This window comes from Tiliqua scincoides, chromosome 2, assembly GCF_035046505.1.
Source record: "Tiliqua scincoides isolate rTilSci1 chromosome 2, rTilSci1.hap2, whole genome shotgun sequence".
Taxonomy (NCBI): domain Eukaryota; kingdom Metazoa; phylum Chordata; class Lepidosauria; order Squamata; family Scincidae; genus Tiliqua; species Tiliqua scincoides.
In genome coordinates, this window is record NC_089822.1 from 377,514 (window position 1) to 397,318 (window position 19,805).

General features: G+C 54.1%; 1 protein-coding gene across 1 annotated transcript in view; it reads right to left on the reverse strand.

Moving 5' to 3' along the window:
- Positions 1 to 19,805, reverse strand: part of LOC136639365 (protein unc-13 homolog B-like) — a 210,172-nt gene that overhangs the window by 38,467 nt on the left and 151,900 nt on the right. Inside the window, exons 22-26 of the mRNA XM_066613488.1 lie at positions 18,042 to 18,131; positions 16,670 to 16,804; positions 14,878 to 15,011; positions 12,407 to 12,492; positions 1,956 to 2,082 (exon numbers count right to left, since the gene is read on the reverse strand). Of these exons, the coding sequence (XP_066469585.1) occupies positions 1,956 to 2,082; positions 12,407 to 12,492; positions 14,878 to 15,011; positions 16,670 to 16,804; positions 18,042 to 18,131 (572 nt within the window). The remainder of the gene's footprint in view (positions 1 to 1,955; positions 2,083 to 12,406; positions 12,493 to 14,877; positions 15,012 to 16,669; positions 16,805 to 18,041; positions 18,132 to 19,805) is intronic.

Here is a 19,805-nt window from a genome sequence, read left to right on the forward strand (position 1 = left end):
TGGACAGCAGCCGAGGGACGGTCACAGGCTTGGGGGCGACGGGGACAGGAACTCGGTCTCTGGATTTGGGCCTCCTGTGTTGTGCTGCTTGGATTTTCTTGGCCCTTCCTGTGACTTTCTGGGAGTGGGGTGGGTGTGGCTAATACCAGGGTTGAGTTGCAAAAACGAGCAATTTGGGGTGAGTTGGTGACTCGTGAGTCGCTCACGTGGAAGAGCCCGAGAAGGACTCGAGTCAGGGCCTCCCTGACTCTGCACTCAGCCCCATGCCTGCTGACTCAAGTCTGCCTGTGTCTGGGTGAGCCTGCTTACTGTTTTTGCATGACAAACCTTGTGGGGCCAGCATTCCAAAAGGGCGAGCAGCGGGGAGTGCCTGTTGGGAGGCAGGAAAGGGTTAATGCATCCGAGCAGGAGGGGGAGGCGGGAGAAAGCTCTTTTGCTCATCAGTGATAGGAAGGAACGATCGGAGGATCACTGGAAGCAATGGGCAGTCTAGTATTTTTATTGGCTGAGGGAGAGCAGGAGGAGGAGCCCAAGGGGGTTCCTGCCTTACGATTGGCTGGAAGGGGAAAAACGAGGTGGGGACGGGGAGGAGGCAGTTCATAGCGATCACGCTTTCCACCATGGCTGGTGGGGAGGGGGAAGCCTCATTGAATGACCGGCTAGAGTGGGACTACTTCTGAGTAGAACTGCCAAGGATTGGGTCGTCCTGGTAAGCCTCCCAGCTGCTGCTTGTGACCCACCTCCCTCTCGCCGCTTCTGTCCTGCTCTCTCACAGTCCCTCCCACCCTGTTTACAGATGGGCGGGGACAGCAGGGAGTGAGTAAGGAGAACTCTGACACACACACCCAGGCAGCAGCCCCGTTTATTTCACAGCGGGCTTTTTAAAGGGGGGTGATGACTCAAGTCCTTTGGAGCCGCAAGAGGGTGACTTACAACTCAGAAAGTGCCCCTGTTATGACTCGTTTTCTAGTCAAGTTGTGGGGGGCGGTGACACAGCGACTCGAGTCAAGCCGCACTGGACTTTCTCATCCCTGGTTAATATGGCTGGTTAATGTGCCCTGTTTGCCAACCAAAAAAGCAAGTAATGCAGGCCTCCCCATGAGACAACCCAGTGCTTGGGGGGGAGTGGGGAGGCATAAGAACATAAGAAGAACCCCGTTGGATCAGGCCAAAGGCCCATCTAGTCCAACTTCCTGTATCTCACAGCAGCCCACCAATGCCCCAGGGAGCACACGAGACAACAGACACAACCTGCGTCCCGGTGCCCTCCCCTGCATCTGGCAGTCAGAGGTAGCCTGCCTCTAAAACCAAGAACTTGCACTTATCTACTATGACTTGTAACCCATAATGAACTTCTCCAGAAATTTGTCCAATCCCCTTAAAGGCTTCCAGGCAAGATGCCATCACTACTCCCTGTGGCAAGGAGTTGCACAAACTAATTACATGCTGAATAAAGAAATATTTTCTTCTGTCTGCCTAACTCTCCCAACTTTTGTGGATGTCCCCTGGTCCTGGTGTTATGTGAGAGGGAGAAGAGTGTCTCTCTCTATCCACTCTGTCCACCTCCTGCATGATTTTTGTATGTCTCCATCATGTCCCCCCAATCATGGCATCCAAGGTTGGCCAGCTCAGGCACAAGCTGAGGGCCACCAGGCCAGGCCCTGCCCCCTCAGTACCACAAGGGAATATGTTGGGGACTGCCCTGGGACTCCAGAGCAGGGCACCCTGCCAGCTGGTATAGGTGCTGGAGAGGGGGACAATTAGAAACACCTCCAGCTTCTCAACGCATCATCTAGCACTCTGCCCCTCCTCATGCCAAGGCAATGTTCTGTTTCACGGATTCTTGAGTGGAAGGGATCAGAATGAAGCTGGAAAGGGGTCAGGCCGGCCAGGCAGCATCGGGACAGCAGCAGCCCAAAGAGGGCTGGGGAGCCAAGGGAGGCCCAGGAACTTACGCTGGGTATTCAGGGACTCTGCCCTGGAAGGCAGGCAGCTTGCAGACGTACTCGTTGTACAGCCATTTCACCTTGAAGTGGAGGTTCATGTAGTCTGCACTCTTGCACAGCCGGTGCTTCTCGTGCTCTGTGAGGAGAGAAGGAGCAAGAGGGGGAGGCCATCAGGCAGGGCCATGCCAAGAGCCCCCCTGCCAGGGGCTTCCACAAGTCAGCACATCTGCAGGGCAGCACATCCCCCAACCCACAAAATCTCCACCACCCAGGGCAGAGATGACGGCCGCAGGTTAAAGGATGGAACAGGTTTTCCACACAGCCCTTTAAAAATAGAAGGGAAGAGCTCCTGGTTGCCATGGCAGCAAGAGGAAAGCAGCTTCCAGGGGCTTGTCCTCCTCCTGCTTCACATTCCCCACTAAGGCCAGCTGGCCCTAACTGAGGCTCTGGAGGCGGGGGCTGCACTCACCCCTCAGCCTCAGGCAGTCTTCGGCACAACCCAAGACCGGCCAGCCCCAGAAGGAAGGTGCTGTGCGGGGCTGGTCTTGGCCCTCTGGAGCCTGCCCAGTCTCTCCTCTGGGAACTTCCAAGTCCAGGACAGTCAAGTCCTTTATCAGCAGCCATGGAAAGAGTGTCTGATGGGCCTGAGCACCTGACAGAAGCAGCATTCCCTCTGCCCTTCAGTCTTCTGGCTTTGTCCCAACCCCCTCCGATCAATCTGGACCCACCCTTGGCCTCAGCTGATGCCATAAGAGACACCACCATCAAGAATAGCTTGCCCGTTCTTGCCCAGTCTCTCCTATCTCTCAGCCCAATCCTGAGCTGCCCGGAGCTGCGGGACCCCGTGGCTCCATGGAGGGCTCCCGCTGGATGTAGCGCCTCCCGCGCTACTGCGGGAGGCTCTTCGGGAGAAGGGGATGTTCGTTCCCTTCCCCTGAGTAAGGGAAGCAGCCCCACAATGGGGATACTCACTTTAGCGGCAACTATTTGGTCGCCGCTAAATGCGCTCGTGTAAGGCGAGCAGCTCTGCCCGAGCACCTTGGATCCTCCGGAACGCGGATCCACGTCTCCCCCATGCCCCCGGCCAAAAGGAAGACAAAGAACAAACCCCTGCGAGGCACCTGAGAGAACAGGAGGCCACCTCTGCAGGCAAGAGACAGCGTGATTCTGGCACAGCCCGACTCACTTCAGCAATATTTCTTAGCCATCAGTCTCACCTGTTATTTTTCAAAGTACTCTGGAATGTGGAGAGAATCCAAGCTGCCACCCTTTCTGGCTGTACTGCCTCAATCGCCACCCAAATCAGAGCCACCACATCATAGCCCAGAGAGTGTTCTCAAGATCCCTCCAGGCAAACCAAAGAACCCACAGTGTGGCACGGCCTTCTTGCCCACGCGCCACCTTCAAGCACATGCTTCAGAGAACCTTTTCTGAACCACAGAGAACCACAAAGTCATAGAACCTTTGCAGTTCCACCACTCAGGAATACTCAAGCACATCCAGCACATCTCACTGCAATATAATTTGGGGAAAGCCATTTGGGAACCACTCCGTCTTGAGTCCCAAGTGTGAACAAACCACAATCCTAGTTCAGTTATGGTGACTTGACCTTGCAAATGACCCTTCCCACAGACACTTCAGCCCACAGTCACTCTAGGAGGTGTTCTTGTTGATCTGGGCTCTGTGGATATTGACTCTGACCAGTAATTCTTAAGATTCTAAGGCACCCCCGTCAGAACAGTCTGATGTTTACCAGCGAGTTTCATGATGACCAACTGAATGCCATCAGCAAATGTCAACTCCATTTCCAGATAAAGAACATTTTTGTGTCAGTGGCTGAAATGTCAGATGCAGAAAACATAAGAAACATTTTATGTCCTGACCGTTATTTCCACTGGGCTGCCCAAAATCTCAATGCTGAGTTGCTGGTAAATCTCAGCATCTGCCAATTTGTTAATGCTTACCGCAATGAATGTAAAAGTTTGTAATTGGACAATTGCCAAGGTGCAACTGGAGCTAACGGCAGAGCACAAAAGCAGCCTATATTCCATAATGTAAATATACTACCAACAGTGCTTTTTCAAAATACACGTCACACACATATGCAGGGGAAAAGCAACTGTGTGCAGGGACCCAGCATAATGCTCAATGGTGTGGCTGCATAAAGGACAATGGAGACACGGGGGGGGGGGGGGGGGTGGGAGATGCACTGAAGTTTACTAAAGTGTTCCAAAGTGGGGGGGGGGGGTCAAACTGGGCCTAACTGAATTAGCCTGCACACACTTAATCTGCCCCCCCCCAAGTTGGTCTTTATAGCCAGCATTTCCACAACTATCCTGGGGAAAAAGTCAGAAGGAAGAGAAAGGAGGAAAGAGGATCTCCTGAGAAGAGGCAGGGGCACAAGGGGGAACATAGGTGAGAAGGGCCATGGGGAGGTTAGCCGGGATTCCCAGAGGAAACTGGAAAGGGATGGAGAAGTTTTAGGGTGCAAAGGAGAAAGAGGGGAGAAGGAAAACAGGGGAAGTTAGTGGGAGTGGAAGGAGAAAGGCTGAGGTGGTCCAGGTTCCAGCAAAAAGGCTGAGGAGCTGCCCCCATCTCCTGAGCCTGGGCCACAGGTAAGAACATAAGAACAGCCCCATTGGATCAGGCCAAAGGCCCATCTAGTCCAGCTTCCTGTATCTCACAGCAGCCCTAACAAATGCCCCAGGGAGCACACCAGATCACAACAGACCGCATCCTGGTGCCATCCCTTGCATCTGACATTCTGACGTAGCCCATTTCTAAAATCAGGAGGTTGCGCATACACATCATGGCTTGTACCCCGTAATGGATTTTTCCTCCAGAAACTTGTCCAATCCCCTTTTAAAGGCATGTAGGCCAGATGCCATCACCACATCCTGTGGCAAGGAGTTCCACAGACTCACAGACAGTTCCTCACCCACAGACAGGTGAGGGGGAGAACCTAGAAACAGACTCCAAGGGGACTTCACCCTCATGGTGGGCGGGGGCCTCATCGCTCCCAAAGAACAGGCACTCGTGACCAAGGTCCCAGACTCTGAAGGAGATCACACTGGAATCTCCTTGTATTCAGGGTACCACAGGGATCTGTCCCAGGGAAGAAGGCCTCAGGCCTCCAACAAAACTGTACAAAAAGCTTCCTGGCCTCTGGATCTGAAGCTTCTTGCCACCAGTCCTGTCAACAGCTACATTCCTGGTCCAGCCTGGCGCAGGCAATGAGCACCCAGCAAAGGGTCTTTGGATGCACGACTCCTGCATGCTTGGACGCAAACAGAAGAAAAACAAAATATTGACCTTGTCCCATTCTCATCTGGGGAGTTGACACGAACTCAAGGCAAGCCCTGAGGCCAAGGGGCCCCACTGGGTGCCACTGGGAAGTCCGCAGCAGAAGATGAAGGGATGCGCCTGGCTCCTTCAGACACTCTCCCTCTCATTCTGGAGTTTGTACACAGCCAGCGAAGGCATCTGCTGCTCTTTCAAAGATGTGTAAGTGGCCATCGCCACATGAATTCACGTGGCAATGAATTCCATAGACTGATTATGTGCAGTGAGGGGATGCAAAAAGATGCTCCAGCCCCCCCATCCTTTTGCCTGCCCTTCCTTGAACCTTTCCCAGCACTGCAGTATCCCTTTTGAGATGTGGCAACGGGACACAGCACTCCAAATGTGGCTGCACCACTGATCTGGACAAGGGCATTACAACATCAACAGTCTTATTCCCCACTCCTTCTGACTGACTGAGTATGGCACTGCCTTTCTCACAGGAGCTGAGCCAAGGATCTGTTTTCATTGTGCTTCCCGCTCTGACTCCAGATCAGTTTCTGGTTAGTTGCTGACAGAACAGGAACTCAAGGCAGACTGTGTCGCATGGCAGGTGCTTCCTACCTCAGCACTAGCTAGACTCAGACCTGCTTTGCTCCAGTCAGCAGGGAGGCCTGTTCACAAGTCTCCGGACCAGGCTCCAAGCCCAACAGGATCCCACGAAAACAGCAGCTGACATCCCACAAGAGGGGGGGCAGCTGCTCTGTCAGAGAGCTGCATCCCAGGCAACAGCCAATGGGGAATGAGGTGGCCGCACAAGCAGCACAGCAGGCTTGAAAGCTCCAAGCGTCCAGACAATGCACCAACTCAGTGGGCAGCTGGCCTGGCAGGGCCTCTCCTGGCACACTCAGAACAGCGTCCAGAACAGCAGGGCATCCTTCTGCTTCAGGAAACACTGCGGAGAACAAGACCGGCTGGAACCAGACTTTGTGCTGAGAGTTCAGCCCAGGCTCCCCCAGCCTCAGCACCGGAAGAGGGAAGTCCCTGCGCTTTTAGCAGAAAGGCTCCTGGGATCTTGCTGGCAGCTGCCCTGTGCTTGGAAAGGCCGCTCTAAACGTGGAACAGGTGGCATTGCTGTGGGGAAAGCACATGCCCCAGGGACTCCAAGGCCTGCATCCTTGCAAAGGTCTCAGTCGGTCCCAATCCACACCTTTACACCCTGCTTTGTATTGAACCAGCAGGGCCTACCGGTGGCCACGTTCTGCTACGGAAGAGGCCCTTTTCGGAAAAGGTGGAAGGAGCTGAATGCTTTCCCTGCAGGAAGAACTGCCTCACGTACACTGAGCAGGCTGAGGTTCTCCTGCAGTGACCCCACGCTCGAAAGGGGTGAAACGTCTTGGTCAAGGTGGCAACACCTGCGTGTACCTGCTCTCCAAGCCAGTGAGCACGAGGGGAAAAGGGACCGTCTAATTTAGGGAACAGGCCTGTCACCCAGAGAGGCAGGATGGATTGCTAGGATAAAAACAAGCTGTCAAAGCACTGCCCGAGCCCACATTAGGAAAATGGTGCTTGAGGCTGTGAACAGGAACAGCAAATGGCCATCAACACTGAAACTGCCAAGACTGCACACCTTGGGGGGTGGAGTTATTTCACAGTGGCACAAGCACAAAGCATTTCCCACCAGCAGGGTTCTTTCTTGGTCTCACAAGCACTCATTTCCTAGTGAGCCAGGCGTGGGAGGTCGCCCATGAAATGCAAAATTGCCCTTGAGCAGACTTGTGTGCTCAAGAGGGGGATGCCTTTGAGGCCAGGCCAGGCTGCCTTCAGAAAGAAGGGGGGGGGCTTCCTGAGGAAAACACAAAGCCAAAACAGCTCCATATCGACAAGAGCAGCCAGCGTGATGTGCTCCCTCCAAGAGGGCAAACCAGAAGAAGGCCACGTTTGAGGGCTGAGAGCAAGTGGTGGCAGAAGATGCACTAGAAGCAGAGGGTGGAAGCACACCAGGCACCGTGCTGAGGGGCTCAAGCAGCAGAGGAGGCCTGGCCCTGGCTCTGGCTCTGGGTATCTACACCTACTCAGCTGTAGCCAGGAAGGGGGGAGCAGGGGTCTGCTGTCAGCCAAACCAGAGAAGGAAAAAGAGGAAGACTCTTACCACCATAAAAGAGGACCATGCGCATGCGAAAGACGGGCGGGGCTTGTGGCAGAGAAGAGAAAAACACAGACTGTGAGGACACCCACACCTCAGGGCACAGATGGGCCTCCCACCCCCACCAGGCAGCTGGCTCAGGCAGAGCAGTCTCAGGCCACAGCAAAGGGATGCCTGCCACAGTGCTGTGGTTTGCCTGCTTCTTCCCCCAGGGACTGCTCCCTGTACAGCCACTCTCACATCTCAGCTTGCAGAAGGTCTCTCTGATCAAGAAGGAAAGCAGGAACCAGCGGCTGAGGTGGTGCTGCGCTTCCCCTCTGGGCTGCAAAAACGACCTTGCAATCTGGCTTTGGCACAGAAAGCGTCTTGGGTGCCTTATCCATGCCCTGCTGGCCCTGCCAATTCTCCTGCATCTGCACCACCTGCAATGATATCTGTCTGGATTGTCGGGTCCCAGCTGAGGCTGACTGTCTATCCTCGCTTCATGGGTCCTGCCTCTGGGACTAACGCTGTGGCCTGTGGCATTTGTGCTTGGGGGTACCACTGGGTTCTACCTGTGTGGCAGAGTGCCGTGGCTGGAAACTAAACTGCAGATCCGGACATGCCTGCTTTGAATCTGGCCTCTCCCTTATGCTAGCACTCCTTTTGGCCCAACTCCCCAGCTGCAATAAGGTGACAGGAACATTTGCTTCGTGTCTAGGTTGTTGTGAGATCGACATAACACACGTGAAATACTTTGCACACACAGAAAGCACTACGTAAATGTGAAGTATCATCATCATCTTGTCTCACATGTGCTTTAGCATTGACATGAAGTTACCCAGAATGCTGGCACAAGATGCCATCAGTAGGCCACCCCTCCCCCCAATGCTTTCACAGAACACAGGTGAGCAACTGGAGGTGCTGAATCAACATCTGAACCTGTAAAGGACTGGCTGAGGGCCACAAAGCTCAGGTTCAGTCCAAATAAAATGAAGGTGCAATTGGTTAAGAACATAAGAAGAGCCCTGCTGGATCAGGCCACAGGCCTATCTAGTCCAGCTTCCTGTATGTCACAGTGGCCCACCAAATGCCACAAGGAGCACACCAGATAACAATAGACCTGCATCCTGGTTCCCTCCCTTACACCTGGCGTTCTGACATAGCCCATTTCTAAAATGAGGAGGTTGCTGGTCCTCCTCTGGGACTGGGTGGGCTGCACTTTCGCAGCAGGGCAAAGTCTATCCCTGGAGGTCCACATCAAGATCCAGGCCCAGCAGCATACCCCAGCTCCGTACCCAGGGCTTCTGGCACCCAGGGCGACGCCTGACGTCATGATGCCACGCAGCATCATGAAGTCATCAGTGCGCTTCCTGACGGGGAAGCAACAGGAGCTCAAACGTGTGCTTGGCAGCTGGCAGGACAATTTCCCTTCCCCAACGGCGCCCAGGGCATGTGCCAAGCTTTGCTGCAGGGGCAGTGTGCCTCTGGGTATTACCCGTCATCTGCAGTGATCTTCCTGTCCAGAGGTGGCCTGGCCATGGTGATGACACTGGTCAGCCGCAACAGGCTCCACGCGGGACTGCCCTTGAAAGAGTCTCTCCTGAAGGCTGGACAGGAGCCTGACTGAGCCAAGCAGCCTCAGGTGCAGACAAGGGAATGCGGGCACTGCATCTATCAACACTGAGCATGAATAGCTGGAGGCCAGGAAAGATCCGTGCCTCTACTCTCACTGCAAGGAAAGATGCTTCAGCGACTCATGTCTAGATGGTCTACTAAGGAGAAGGTTCTTACCATGTGATGCCTTCTGGGAGCTCATTTTATCCAGAACTTAAGAGAAAAGCAAGAAAATGAGACACAAAACACACCACTGGAGCCATCAGGAGCAGGAAGAGACAACCGCTCTGGTCCCACAAAGAGCACTGGGGCTGTCCGGGGGCGCAGTGACAAGCCACACTGCACAGGCTGAGGGGTGCCCATCTAAGGGTAACTCAGGGCTGCTGGGCAACAAATGGAGCACCAGCTTGGGGAGGTGAACATCCCAGGAAAGTGGGGGGCTGCTGCTCTCTCACTGCCCAGGCTGATCATTTCGGGAACCTCTTAAAGGCAGACCATTCATTGCCAAAAGGTCTCAGCTTTGAATCCAAGTACCTGAATTTTAAAAGGGAAGCCAAGAAAGCAACCAATTTAAAGGCTGAAAAATAAAACCAGAGCACATGTCTGGGCGGCCCATCAGGGCTGGCGGCTCTCACAGCCAACTTTCCTGTTTCCCCTCCCTTCACCCTCCCTTACACGTCAAGCATGACCAGAAGCAGCTGGCTTTAGAGACCGGTGAGCCACACCTGCAGAAGACCTGCAGAAGACTCGCTGGAACCGGCCTTCACACGCATACCGACTTCCTGCTCATTCCGACACTGCCACCAGCTAAAAGATTCTTTGATCCCAGAATTCTTTTTCTGGAAATTGACAACAGGTGCACACAGCATTCATCGCATCTTGCCTTTTGCCAGACACAGAAGGGGTGCCTAGACATGCACAGTCCAGGCAATGAGCCTGCTGTGGGCCTGCGACCACCCCCTTCTGCTCAGACAGGCCAAGGTCTGTCCAGCAGAAACCATCTGTGCAGAGGGCTGACTGGCTGAGCATCCTGAAGCCGCCTGTGCTCCCCATCTGGAGGGGCACAGGGCTGGCTGGCTATCCTGACAGTCACCTCTTTGTGAACCTGTTCCATCAGACCCAGCCCAGCAGGGCCTGGCATTCTAAAGGGTGCTGACCAAATGATTTCCTTGAGCATGCTGGGTTTTTTTTTGAACATTCAAAAAACCTTTCTGAACAGGGCTTGACCCTGGACGATGATGCCAACCAGCAGGTATGATTTTGCCTCTGAGAGAAGCAAAAATAATAATGGGAAAAGAGCTGTGAGATTTGGAGCCTGGATCAACTGCCCTTAAAGGAGCATGAAAGGAAGCAGGGCTGAAGCACGCTCTGGCCCCTGCGTCTGTCCACAGAAGGACAGGATCCAGCAGTTTCAGACCCAAGGCCCAGCCTGAGGAAATGACTCCCAGTACAACAGCCTCTCAAAGGGCATTGGGAACAGCAGGGCTGCTCTCCCTCACCGGCTACAGGCAACAGTCCAGGCACAGGCTCTTGAAGTTCTTCTGGAATGAAGCCTGGACTATAGAGCTGCTTGTGCCCCTGCAACAGGAGAGTTGGGGGGAGAGGGGCTGCTGAGCTGCAAAAGTGTTGTTGAGCCCCCACTGCAAGCCCCAGAAGGCCTCCGGCCTGACCAAGGGCATGGACCAAAAGGCCCTTGGCCCTGAGATCCAAGCCTGAAAGCAACACAAGGTCTCCTCCAGTGCTGTCCACCCACAGAGGGCTCCACCACCAGCTCTCTGCTTGCAGGGAGGGGAGAAGGAGAAGGAGCACAAGTGGCGAGAAGAGGCAGCGGTGCTTTCCACCTGGCCCCACCCCTTGGCACCCGTCACCTTCCTGGGGGTGACACCAAGGGGGCATTGTCCTTGTGGGTCAATCCTGTCAGGCCTACTGTTGTCACTCCCTGTGGGAGAGATGGAGACTGCGCAGGCAGGTAGGGAGCATCAGGCAGGACCACCACCAGTGGGAGCAGCAGGGCTCCTCTGCACTAGGGGCTTTAGTAGGGTGTTAGGGGGCGAGTGCTGCTGCTTTCTAGCTTGGTTGGGTCGGTCTTCCTCCTCTTCTTGGCCTTCCCATGAACATCCCTTCTTCTGCTGAGGAGTGGGTTTTGTAGCCAGTGGGGGCCATATTAGTCCATCAGGAGGGATGGGGGGACTGGTGCTGCCATTTGGATGGTGATGGATCAGGGAGCCATGGTGGGGGTGGGAGGGTTAGTCATAGGCAGTCTATCCCCCTTACTTAGTGCCCTTCATTAGACTGACCCAGGAGGGACTTGCTGATTGGACAAGAACGAGGCAAACTCATTTGACACTGGGGTTTCCAAGTGGTGGTGGTGCACCCCTCCTGAAGCAGACTCCACCCTTCTTAGGCTCCACTGTGAGGGATAATTTCTGATATGCTCTCATTTGGGGGCAAGGCAACTCGGCGAGTGGTGGCGTCTCTGCTTCAGAGCTTCCCAGACCCCTTTCAATCTCTCTCCAAGGCCTGATCTTTGGAAATGGCCTTAATGACCTTGGGTAATTCCCTTGGGATAAGAAAGGCAGGGTACGTATCTTTTAAACAAATGAATAAATGGTTGGCAACCTTCAGTCTCGAAAGACTCTGGTATAAGCCTACAGCAGCCGGTATTTCCAGGTGGTCTCCCATCCAAGTACTAAGCAGGCCTGACCCTGCTTAGCTTCCGAGATCATTGGGCATCTGCAGGGTAACAGTTGCTGCAACCTTAAATAAATAAATAGTTGCCAAGGTAAGGGCAACACAGCTCTGAGGTAAGGGAACAGACATTGCCTTACCTTGAGGAAGCCTCCATGACTCTCTCCCCCCCCCCCAACTGCAGGATGCAGCACATGCCCCATTGGCACAGCAATGTCAAAGCTGGAAAGTTGGTTAGGACTTGGGCCTCAGTCTCCTGATGGGGCTAAGAACACCATGCAGAAGAGCTGGCAGAACCCAGCACAGGTTCTCCCCAACGCCCTGTGACGGCACCTTCCAGGAACTTGTAATGCAACGCATTGCGCACAGATCCTCTACTTACAAGCAAACTGCCTTTATAGGTTTCCATCTAAGCAGACATCATTCATCAGGGAAAACACAACGGACTGGAAGACGCAAGGAGTGGGCAGCTGCAGCAGCCACAAATGAACTCTGAAAAGCTTCTGCAAGCTTTCTTCTCAATTACCATTTCTGGCTGCCTGCTGATTGAAGCTTCCTGGAGACCAAAGTGCGTAAAAACCCGACTTTCAGCCCCATTCCCAGCCTGGGGTAAACATGGCACTTTGCAAGCACGGTCTGCACTGCCTTAAAGTCATTTCTCCAGCCTAAAGTACTTATTTCCTGTGTGCAAAATACCAGGAACAGTAAAAACAGCCCTTCTGCAATGGTCAGAACCACAAAGTCAAGTTACCTTCCATGGCGTATTTCATATCCTGAGCAAAGAGGTTCCACATGACTTCAGCACTTATCTTCCCAACAGCAAGTTCCTGAGGAAATCTAAATGGGGGAAAAATAGATGACTGCGTAAAAACAGATTTCACTTACTCGTTTATTCCTGCCTGTCCCCTCCAAACAGGAAGGGCCAAAGCGTCTCACAGTCAATTGAAATAAACAAAAGGCAAAATCAAACACATAAAACATCAGACAAGGATACAAACACAGAAAACAAACCAAAAAAGAATCTCCCAACTTTAAACAAATATAGTTGCAGTCTGAACCTTTCAAAACATATTTCAAAACAAAACAAACTAACACATTTTTGTTCTAGTTGTTTGTTGGCCACAAACACAACTCTAAAGGTAGGTTTTCAGCTACTGTCAGAATGATGGGAGAAAGGAAGCTGTCCTAGAGCCCAACCGGGGCTCAACATGCCGGCGTACCTGGCCTAACGCCGGGCCAGCACCGTGCTTTCCCAGTGCTGGCTGGCGCTGGGCTAGCGCCAGGCAGGCACCCGGTCTCAGTGGTTTGGTAGTTGCACAGACCGCTAAGCGGCGGAGAGGAAAGTGGGGGCGGGGGAAGGCAGGAAGGGGGCGTTCCAGGGGGGAGGGGGATGGAGGGTGGGAAGAGGGCGGGGAGGAGGCATGACGGGGAGGCAGGAGGCAGGGAGAGGGCAGGGGGAGGTGTGTTGGGGGCAGGGAGGGAGGCAGGCAGGACCAGTGGTGCTCTGCTCCACCAGATCCTGAGTGTTTGTGTGGGGCTCGCCGCCCGACACGAACACTCTTACCTCACTGCCGACCTTTTGGTCAGCGATGAATCGAGTAGTCCCATTGTGGGGCTACTTCCTTCACCTGGGGGAAGGGGACAAAAGTCCCCTTCTCCCAAGGTGCTGCCCGTGGCTGCCTGAGGTGCGCACGATGCGGCAACTGTTTTCAGTGCTGTGCAGCTGCGCACCATGGGAGCTCAGGATTGGGCTGCTAATCTCTAGTGGTAGGGAGTTCTGCAGGCAAAGTGTGACCACAGAGAAGGCCCTCTCCCTTGTGATCACTAGCCAAACCTCTGTTGACAGTGAAAGATGGAAGACGGCCCCTCAAGCCTCAAGGGATGGATCTGCCTTTTGAGAGGGGGCAGTCCCTGACGCACTCGGATCCTAAGTTGCTTAAGGCTTTCAAGGCAACAACTGGCATCTTAAATTGCAGCTGGAAGCAGACTGGCAGCTAGTCGAATTGATGTGCCAATGAGGTGTCACTGATGCCGGTCAACAATCACGAGGCAGCATTTTGCACCAGTTGCAGTTTCTGAATGATCTTTAAGGGCAGCTCCAGGTGGAGCCTGTTCTGGAAGTCTAACTTTGATGCAGCCAACGCATGGGTGACCACAGTTAGGTCTGACTTAGGCAGGGGAATGTGGGGGAACTGCATTCTGTTCAGGGATCTTAAAATGCCAGGTGCCCAGCAAAGGCAAGAAAGTGCCAACGAGGTTCCTGGCTAAAACTCTTCAGTTCAGAGTATCATCCAAATCCTGCAGCTTCTGGCTGAGCTGGCACCACCCCTTCCACACATCCTGCCATGTCTGGCTAAGCTCTGATGAGCTGGACTGGGATTTTCATGAAATGGACAGGAAGGGGATGTTGAGGAGTCTTGCCAGGAAGCCTGCACCTGTTCAGAGAATCTATGATGGCAGGCCAAGAATCAGTCTGCGAGTCAACAGTCTCCTGGACCCACACAAAAAGGGAGTTCTGGTGTGTGGATTATTCCCAGAATGGACAGTATCAAACAAGCAGTGACTGACCTGCTGAGCCTGGCTGCCAAGGAGAGAGCTGTGCTCAAGAAACGGGGTGGGTGGCAAAGTCCAGAGCACAAGGGATGAGTTTCTCGAGACGTGTGTTAATTGACCACAGAGTGGACCACCCCTGTCCAGTCACTAAACACGTGAAGTGGGAATCAGTGCAGCCGATCCAGCTTTGGCCTCCTGGGCACCTCTCCTGATCTGGGACTCGAGCCAGCTGGATAAGCCCCCCTTTTGGGACCCCTCTCCTCCTCGGGCCCCTGAGCAGCCGGACTCCTGCAGCTGCCTGGCCATTGCCCTGCTTTCCAACTCTGACATTCCAGCACAAACATGCAGCTCCCCCCAGGCCTCACACACACGGGAGCCTTGCGCATGCGCATGCAGCAGAGATGCCACTCCAGAAAGGCGAGCAAGAAGAGGAGCTGTTCTCACCCCACACGCCAGGTGCGTATCTGAACTCAGGACTCTAACGGGTAGGGCGTGCGAATCCTCCCGCCATCAAAACTCCGCCATCCCAATTACAAAATCATTTTTAAAGAGGCAGACAAGACAGAAAAACAGACAATATCAATGTTCTGCACGCAGACACAACGGAAAAGGCAGACAGACTGATGGCGCTCAGTGGGCCCCAGAACCCTTCCCTGGCGGACTCCTTACTGGTTCAGGACTGGGGCGTAGGAGTTCCTGTCCTCTTCGATGATGGAGACGATCAGCGTGATGAGCTTGGGCCAGAAGTCCAGGTTCTTGAAGGTGGGGCCCTGCTCCTCGGGCGGCACCTCCTGCGCTTTGTTCTGGACACAACCGACAAGGAGCAGCAATGGGCAAGACGGCTCCTCTGCTGCCATCCTGTGCCAGGCCTCACCCACCGCCACCCGTCCCGTTTCTGAAGCAGCCATTTTGGGCAAGCCAAGCGTGTGCCTTGCAGGGCTGAGTCTGGACAGGGAGAACGACACAACCAAGGACTCCTCACGGCTGGACTGAGGAGACACGTGCCTGGCCAGGTCACTGGAGGCCCTGAGGCCGCGTGGTCTGAAGGGGCAACCTGCACTTCCGAACAGTTTCTGGACTTGGTCTAACCTCCAGCTGGCCTCCTAGGGCCTGGCCCTCTTTGGTGTTTCCAGAGAACAGAATGACCTTACTGAGCCACCTGGACCACCTTCAGTGGAAGTGCCCCTCAGCTTCTGCTTCTAGGAGCCCCTGAAGCACCCCCCCCCCAGAGCCAGAAGTTCCTTGCACAACCACCCCAGAGCCAAACTGCACCACACCTTTCTTTTCCTGCTTGCCACTTGCCCCCCGTCCTCCAGGCAGCCTCACGCAGAAGACCCTCGTCTCTTTGGTTTAGAAGACTGGAGCTGGGTTTGCAATCTGGAGGCCAGGCCAGCAGGCAGGTTGCGCTCAGCAGTTTCTTTCAACGCTGGGTAATTTGCCCAATTAGTGAGTCTTGAGCTTTCCAAGGCTCTCATCCCCTTTTCTGGGTAGTTCATGATGGCCAAAACCTGGTCAAGCCCATCTGAACTCCTTAAAAGCCCACAGAGTAGTTTGCTCCACTCCTAGTCATGCCTGTCCTGCTTGACCAAGGCCTTGCTAGGCTTGGATGGGGCTGAATTTCCCCTAGGAAGGGTCTTCAATAGCTCTCGAGATCTGATTTGACACGGGAGAACAGGAGAGGTGTAAGCTGCCCTCCCCCCCTTTCCGGCTCGATTGCATTTCCCCCTTAAGCTGCCCACTGAGAGCCTCCTCTGCTTCTCTCCCTCCTGCAAACTCCCTGGGCTTCTGTCCTCATTTCCCTTCAAGTAAAAATCTATTTTGTCTGGGAAAGTCCTGGCCTTCTGACTCATCGGTTTACCTTTCAGGACACCGTGCTTATGGTGCTCCCCCCCACACACACACATCTGGGTCATCTCTGTGAGATGAACCACAGCCTGCCTCCCTTGGTGTGTCAGAGCCAGCTCCAGGAGCAAGCAATTCTTTCTGCACTTTCCAGGAACAGGCGTTAAGCAGCAGTCCTGCTTCTGGGAAGCTTGGTGAGGCCACAGCTCAGCTGCCCAATCAGGGGCTACTTGCAAGGTGAGGTCAAGACCTGAGCCCATAATTTAAGACCAGCGGGATCTGTTGGCTGGCCAACATTCCAGTGAGATGCTGCTGCACAACCATGGCCTTGGGTCTTGCCCAGCACTTCCAAAAGTCTCCTTCTGTTGGACCATCACGCCCAAAGGCAATGCCAGCAGTAGCCTGTCACAGAAATGTCATTCCTGCAGACAGGCTTCCTCTTTCTCCTCTGCCAAAATCAGTGCCTGCCATTTGCCTCTGCAGAAGATTTCCCACTACCAGACACCAAGAAAGGCAGGTGGTTGGCAAGGCCTTGGGGAGATGGGTGAACCTTGCTTTTTCTTTCTGTTCAAAGCCAACATTGCTTGGCTATCCCATCTACGGAACATCAAACACTCACAGGGTCTGTCTGATACTCGCGGCTGTACAGCTCGTGGCAGTTGTTGAAGATGTACTCGTAGGTGGAGTTAAGACAGGCCTTGACACAGTCCTTCACGACTTGACTGGCACGAGGGGGGCTCTGCAGTTCCTGAACCTGGACAGGGAGGCAACAAAATGGTTGGGGCCCAAATGGAGGGCTGGTTTGGCTGACACATGCCCCGCCCAACCAGCCCTGCACATTTAGTGATGCGCATGGTGCATGCACACACTGGCCCCGCCCCTCACTCTCTAACTGTGTTATGGGTGGGGCGGTTTGGACCACTGGGAAAGTGGGAGGGGTGAGGGAAGGGGCCAGGGTAGGTGAAAGTGTGAGACTGGCCAGGCAGGGCAAGGCTTGTCTCCAGATGCTTCCCAGGAGCAGCCCTGGGGCACCACGGCAGCTGCCTCGAGCTCTCGGCTGACACACCAACATGCCAGCCCAGCACTCACTGCTGCTTTTATCACCCCCAGGCCTGGTTTGCCTGTCCTTTGCTGAGGGCTACCCTGACGGCTTGCTCTCAGTGGAGTGACAGGGTTTGCAGAAGCCCCCAAGACAGCACTTCTGAGCAAGGTAGTTTTTCAAAAGTCTGGATTCCATAGAGTAGAATAGCTGTGCCTGACACTTCAGGCTGACTTTGCAGAAGGAGGGAAGCTACAGGGACTCAGAACAGCTGCAAACGGAGAAAACTACACGGCAGATCGATGGAAGATTGTTTCAGGTTTCTGTGGCACACTCAATACACCCCCACGTCTGAAAAAAGCCAGCTTGACAGCAGAGGTGCTGACATTCTGAGAGCAAAACAAGGCTGGATGTTTGGAAAGAGTTTAGACAACCATCTCATTCCTGCTCCAGCATGTCGCTCTCAGAAAGCAAAGCACCAGCAGTTACGGGTGTCAGAAACCATCACTTGGCTTCAATGAGAGCTGAAAACGCACAGAGGCAGGTCTCGTGATTCATCAGAGCTTTCGCTGGGAATAACGGGTTTCATGTTCTGGCAAATGAACGGTTTGGTTCCAGTATTTAGCCTCCGTTCAAGGAATATTTGCCAAAAAGTAGCATTTAATTAATTGTCAGCTGGATGTTTGGCAGAGACATCATTGCAAGAGACAGTGAGCATTTGGGGAGGTTTGTAACTATGTTACCAAACGCTCTGCAGCAACAGCAGAAATGGAACTTTCAAAGGCTGTGGGGATTTGCAGCAGTCCTGCATTTTGAGGCAGAGGAACCGGCAACAGGACCAGGCAGCTGAGGCTGACTACAGTGGATGGGTGGGGGCTCTGGGAAGCAGGCTGCATGCCCAGGAGCACTGGCAGCCCACAGGGAACAAGAGCACCCTGGAGGCAGGTCCTACCTTCATTCGGAAGAAAGTGATGCTGGTCAGCAGGTCCACTGTTGACTTCAAGTCCTGCAAACGCTCGCGGCTGCTTGCTGGGAAGTTGTTCTGTTGGCAGAGAAGCAAAGACTCCTTCAGAAACGGCACCAGGAAAAAGGTCGCACACCTCCAGTACCAGGGACAAGGCCAGGCTACACTGTGACCAAGGGCTTGGAACGCAGATGCACAAGTGGAGGGCAGCACCGCAGGAGGTTTGAGGGGGGAACCCGGCATCCAGAAGCCACCAGCAGGCGCAAGTGCCCAAGAACAGGAGCTCTGTCCAGAGCCCTGCTGCCCCCCTGCAGTGTAGAGATACACACAGCATACAACACTTGCCCCCACCCCCCTGGGGACTTCCTCTGAGCTGCAGTTTTGCACTCATCCTCACAGGTGGCCAGGGAAGAGTGCTCTGGGGTGGGGCGTTGTGTATCCTTCTCCAGCACAAAGGATATTCCTGAGAACACAAAGGGGAACCCAGAGGCCTCCGGGGCTTGGGCTGGCTCGTGGCTGCTTGAGGGGAGCGAGCAAGGCTCATGGGGCAGCTCAAGGACCCAGACGCTCTTCCAAGCACCCTGCAACTTGAGGCTGGAGGCAGTAGGTGCTGGTTCAAGGCTTACCAGACCCTCCACCACCATGGAAGCAGATGTGCTCCAGGGCACAGGAAGCACCCCAAAATGGCAAGAGGAAAACCTCTTGGCCCCAGCTATGCCAACTGGCACTTGGCCGACAGCCACAGGCGAAGGCTGCTTTCCCCAAGCATGTGGAAGGGCTGGTGTGAACACGAGGGCATGAAGAGACTGTGGCTGTGCCTGTTTCCCCCTCCTATAGACACACACTGACATTTCTAGGACATTTCCGGCAGAAGGCACCTTTCATTAGTGGCGGGCAGCTCTGCTCAGTCCCCCTCCCTGAGACAGAATGTCAGCTGTACTGGCGGGACAATCAGGAGCCCATTTGCGCCACACTCTTATCACTACACGTTAGATCTAATTACATTTCCCCACAGCTCACACCAGGCTACTATTTTTGGCAGCAGGAGGAACAAAGTCTCATCCAAGGATTAACTAATTTTCCCCCAGTAATGAGCAGTATTACTCTGCCACATATAATTAGGCAGAGCCCAGAGGGCATCTCCCTCCACTGTTTCTCGCTCAAGACAAAACAGCCCACGATTGTCCCATGTCAGGCAGCCGCCCGTGCCTGAGAGTGAGAGGGAGGAACAGTGCATGCAGCCCAGAGGGGCAGGCTGCACCAGGGCATATCAGCGATAAACGATGGGGAGGAGCAGACGCAGCCTGACCAGAACAAAGGAAAGGCTGGAAGGAAGCCAGCTGGATGCTACTGTCTAGAGAGAAAAAAGGCAGCCAAGTACACAGAAAGAGCCAGGCTGGTTGAGCTCAACATCTCTGAGCCCTGTGTCAGGCAAGGGGTCACCATGACAAGCCAAATTCAGATGGGAGCAGCCATGGTGAATGCTGTGTGCACACTTGGCTGCCGCTCTTGCACAGAAAGGAGCCACGTGGAAGCCCCTCCTCCCCTTTCCCCGAGTCCTTTGGAGGGGAGATTCTCAGGACCCATTTTGGTCAAAACTCCCACGGCCTGTTCTGAGCCAGGAACAGATTTCTAGAAGAAAGTCCATCGCAGGTTACAAGTCATGATGGGTACGTGCAGCTACTACTTCCAGAAGGAGACTACTTCGGAATGCCAGGGAATGGCAACAGGATGTGGGTGTCTTTGTGCGGT